This window comes from Condylura cristata, unplaced genomic scaffold (genome assembly GCF_000260355.1).
Source record: "Condylura cristata isolate star-nosed mole 26May11 unplaced genomic scaffold, ConCri1.0 scaffold00038, whole genome shotgun sequence".
Classification (NCBI taxonomy): Eukaryota; Metazoa; Chordata; class Mammalia; order Eulipotyphla; family Talpidae; genus Condylura; species Condylura cristata.
In genome coordinates this window covers 8785366-8789742 of record NW_004567139.1, presented here as the reverse complement: position 1 = coordinate 8789742, position 4377 = coordinate 8785366, and the positions used below count along the sequence as shown (strand labels likewise).

Sequence of the window (4377 nt, the reverse complement as noted above, 5' to 3'; positions counted from 1 at the left end):
CGCCCAGGGCCCGGCCGGGGTCAGCCTGGGGCGCGGAGCGGGCGTCCGGGCAGGGCTTCCGCGGCTGGCTGTGTCCCCGTTAGCCTCTCACTGCTCAGCCTCGGATTCCCGAGACTCGCCCCAGTTTCAGATTTCAGCAGCTGGCCTGGGCTCGCTTGAGGTGCTGTTTCTCTTGGGGTGACACATCCAGACACCCTAAGGGCCAGGCTCTGCAGGGGTAGGGTGAGGCCCCCCAGACCCTCACAGTGCCTGGGGTGAGTGTGAGCACGTGTGCACGCGTGCCTAGGACACAGGGTGGCGGTGCTGCTTGGAATATCCGTATCTGAACTCTTCTTCCAGAAAATCCTGCAACGGGTGGAAGAATTAGAGAAGGCGTTCAAAGAGCAGGAGGAATTCCTGGTAAGGCGCCGCCCTGTGGGGGCCCGGAGGGCGGGCGGCCCCCAGGTGGGCCCTGCAGGGTGGGGGTGCGGGCCTCGGGCTCCTGCAGCCGCCGGCTCTCCGCCCGGCGCAGGCCTCCATCAGGGCCGACTCACCCACCACTGGGACAGCGACTTCTCCTGTCCCAGTACTGGGGTGAGGGGTGGACGAACTGGGGTCCCCTCTGTTCTGTCCCTGAAGTTTCCCGGGGTGAAAGCAGGTGCGCACCGCGTTTTCCTACAGGATGTGGTCAGGCGGAAGCTGAGCATAATGCCCCCCAGCGAGGAGGCCACCATGGTCACCTGGGAGGAGCTGGAGCACGCCATCACTGACGGCTGGAGGGCCTCCCAGGTACTGGCCGGCGGCGTGGCCCGTCTTCTGATGCCTGGGGCCGGTGACTTATTTCAGTTTCCCGGCGGGGTGTCTCAGTGTCCCCTGTCTTCCAGCTCCAGGCGCCCCTCACGGGTGGGGCTGCACAGAGGGGGCTCGGGAGCCGCTGGACAGGGGTGGCAGGGGTCACTGACGCGAAGGGGCGGGAGGGCGCCGGCCGCCGGCCGCCTCGAGGCCGCTTGGTCCCGGAGCGCTGTCAGCCTGTCCTCCGCGCACAAGTCCCGGCGCTGTGAATGGACGCGGTGCCCCCCACCCTGGATGTAGGGGGTGCGCTGCTGGCGTCTCCACGCAGGCGCACGCGTCGGCCGTCCCGCGCGGCCACAGGCGGCCGTGTGGGCTCAAACCCCTCGCCCCGCTGCCTCTGAGGAAAATGGGTGTTTCCAAGGGCGAGGCCGGCTGCGCGCTCGGTCCTGCAGTTCCCTTCCCGGCGCCCTGGTGCAAGTGGGGCCCCCCAGAAGCGGGGCGAGGAGCGCGGCGCTTTGGCGCCACCAGGCGGCCGTGCGGGGCGCTGCACTGCGTCCCCTGAGCCCCGCTGTGGTTTTCAAGCAGAAGCATCTTGACCCAGGTCTCTGGTCTGTGCCCGGCAGCAGCATCGCCCCCTTTATGTCTAGTTCTGCTCATCCTCAGAAAGGACATGGGCGTCTGGGCCTCCCTGGGGGTTGAGTCTCACTGCGCAGCTGTCCCCGCCCCTCAGCGAGTTGGGTTCTGGCCAGGGAGGGCCCCAGGCCGCAGCAGCCCCCTCCTGGCGCCCGCGGCTCCCCTCAGCAGTGGGTTTCACTGATCCGCCTGTTCTGCTCCCCAGTGTCCCTGAGTCGGCTCAGCTCCACACCTCTGGGCTGTGCAGAAATAAATACATCTTTAAAAAGAAAAAGAAATGACCCAGGTTTCACCTGCTGCCTCCGAAACCTCGTCCCCCGCCCTGCCAGCGCTGCGGCTCTCCGGGTTTCCAGTGTTTGTCTTGTGAAACCAGGACTTGGTTTTCAGTGGTGGGCACAGTAGGGTCACGCAAGCACCCCTGTCCTGATGCCCCCAGCCTGGGGATGTCAGTGTTATGGCACAGGGGCCTTGCAGGTGTGATTACCCTAGGGGGGTCTTGACCCGGGAGACGGTTGGGGTGATCTGAATGGGTGGTCCCAGGAGGAGGGGCGGCTGCAGAGGGGAGGGGAGCAGGCCTGACAGGCCCGGCCACACCACGGAGCCCCAGCACCTCGTCTCCCACAGCCTGATGACCCTGGTTTGGGTTTCTGACTTACGTATGTCAAGGTAAGCATGTGCCCTGTTTTTTCTTTTCTTTTCTTTTCTTTAAGATTTTATTTATTTATGCACACAAGAACTGGGGTGCAGGCCAGAGGTGGAGGGATGAGAGGATTCACCAGAGACAGAGTGGGGAGCAGAACAACTGTATCCACTGAAACACACTGCTGAGGGGAGCAGCGGGGAGACAGGAGAGGTCTGCTGCGCCCTGGGGGTCCCTCCCTGGCCGGGATCGGACTCAGGCCGCAGAGACTGGTGAGGGCTTCACAGTGCGAGACTCAGCCCTGTGCCCCCAGGGCGGCCCCAGGAGGACACCACATATTATGGTGCCATTTGAAAGCATGAAGGTTCTCAGAAGTCTGGAGATCTGTCTTTCGAGAATGTCAGTCTGTCTTGTGTCCTGTTTCTGGAGCCAGAGGGAACTCGCCTCCGAGGGCCTGAGTCGGCCGCACAGCCCGCCCTCCTTCCCTCCGAGCCTCTCAGTGACCATCTCCCCTCCCTAGCAGGGCTCGGAGACGGCAGTGGCGCTCCCCAAACACAGAGGGCAGTCTTCCGCCGAGAGAGTGGGCGCAGGCCCCCCCTCCTCCAAGCCTCCGAGCAGCGTGGAGTCTGCTCCCGAGTCAAGCTCAGAGCAGCCCGCGCCAGAAACCGGCGGCCCCAGATACTCCACGGACAGGGCCCCTGGCCAGGACGGAAGCAGGGCTGCCTTCGCTGCAGGGCACCCCGCCAGAGAGCTGCACCAGGCCAGCCTGGGGAAGGCGCCCCCGCACCCCGCTCCCAAGTCCAGAGCCGATGCCGACCACCGCAGGTCCAGGGAGCACCTGAGGCGAGACCCGCGCGAGGTCCTGCCCGGGCAGCAGGACCTCGCCGCGGCCCGAGAGCCGCGCCCCTACGAGTACCCCGACCATCACGTGGGGGTGCGCTTCAGCCAGAGCCACATTTACCAGACGCCGGATCAGCAGAGGCTGGGGCTGCGGGGCACGCTGCCCGGCCCTTCTCTCTCTGACACTGTGCCGCACGCGGCGAGTCAGCTGGGCATGCTGCAGCCAGGGCCGGGCCAGGGCGCGGCCCCCCCTACCGTGAGTCCGTTCGGTGTGGGGCCGCCTCTTGTGCCTGGCACAGAGCAAGTATTTGAGCCGCCTCCCGCGGATCAGCACAGTCTGGGTCCCTACCAGGCTGGTCTGATGCCGCCCGGGGCAGCCCAGCAGCTGGGCAGCGCCGCCAGTGCCGGGGGGCCTCCTGGCGCGGGCCAGCGTGGGCTGGTGCCCGTCGGCATCGACCCCCGCGGGTTTGTGATTTACGGCGTGGATCAGCCAGGGTTGGTTTCCCCTCTTACAGACCAGTATGGTTTGGCACCTGCCAGTATGATGCAAGTGGCCGCAGGCCAGCAAGGTCTTGTAGGGCCCAGCTTGGGGCTATCTGGTATCATCCAACCTGGCCTACAGTCGCCTGATATGATCCAGGCTCGGGCAGGTCAGCCCGCTGCAGTTCAGCCTGCAGCAGGCCAGCTTGGTATGATGCCACCCGGTGCCTATCCATCTAGCTTGGCACAGCCCGAAGCAGGTCAGCCTGGGGTGGACCAGCCCGGCGTGGCTGATGTGAGCCAGTTTGCTGTGGGTCAGCCTGGCATGGGTGAGCCTGGCAGGGTCCAGCTTGGCATGGGTCTTCCTGGAGTGGTCCAGCCTGGTGTGAGTCATCCTGGCATGGATCAACCCGGTGTGGGTCAGCCGGGTGTGGGCCAGCCTGGCACAGGTCAGCCCAGCATGGTGGAGCCCGGTGTGGTCCAGCCTGGTGTGGGTGAGCCTGGCATGGCCCAGCCTGGTGTGGGTCAGTCTGGTGTGGGTCAGCCTGGCATGGCCCAGCCTGGTGTGGGTCAGTCTGGTGTGGGTCAGCCTGGTATGGCCCCATTTGGCCTGGGTCAGCCTAGCATGGCCCCATTTGGTCTGGGTCAGCCTGGCTTGGTCCAGTCTGGTGTGGGTCAGCCTGGTATGGTCCCATTTGGTGTAGGTCAGCCTGGTATTGTACAGCCTGGTGTGGGTTATCCCAGCATGGTCCAGCCTGGTGTGGGTCAGCTCGGCATGGTTCCATTTGGTGTGGCTGAGCCTGGCATGATCCAGCCTGGCATGGTCCAGCCTGGCATGGTCCAGCCTGGTGTGGGTCAGCCCAGTGTGGCCCCATTTGGCATGGGTCAGCCTGGCATGGTCCCACCTGGTGTAGGTCAGCCTGGTGTGGTCCAGCCAGAAGCTGGCCAGCCTGGCATCATCCAGTTTGGTGTGGGTCAACCTGGCATGACCCAGCCTGGCATGGTCCAGCCCA

General features: G+C 65.3%; 1 protein-coding gene across 1 annotated transcript in view; it reads left to right on the top strand.

Annotated features, from left to right (window-relative positions):
- Positions 1-4377, top strand: part of QRICH2 (glutamine rich 2) — an 18504-nt gene that overhangs the window by 1105 nt on the left and 13022 nt on the right. Inside the window, exons 3-7 of the mRNA XM_012733001.1 lie at positions 8-177; positions 294-399; positions 661-768; positions 2565-3858; positions 4069-4274. Of these exons, the coding sequence (XP_012588455.1) occupies positions 8-177; positions 294-399; positions 661-768; positions 2565-3858; positions 4069-4274 (1884 nt within the window). The remainder of the gene's footprint in view (positions 1-7; positions 178-293; positions 400-660; positions 769-2564; positions 3859-4068; positions 4275-4377) is intronic.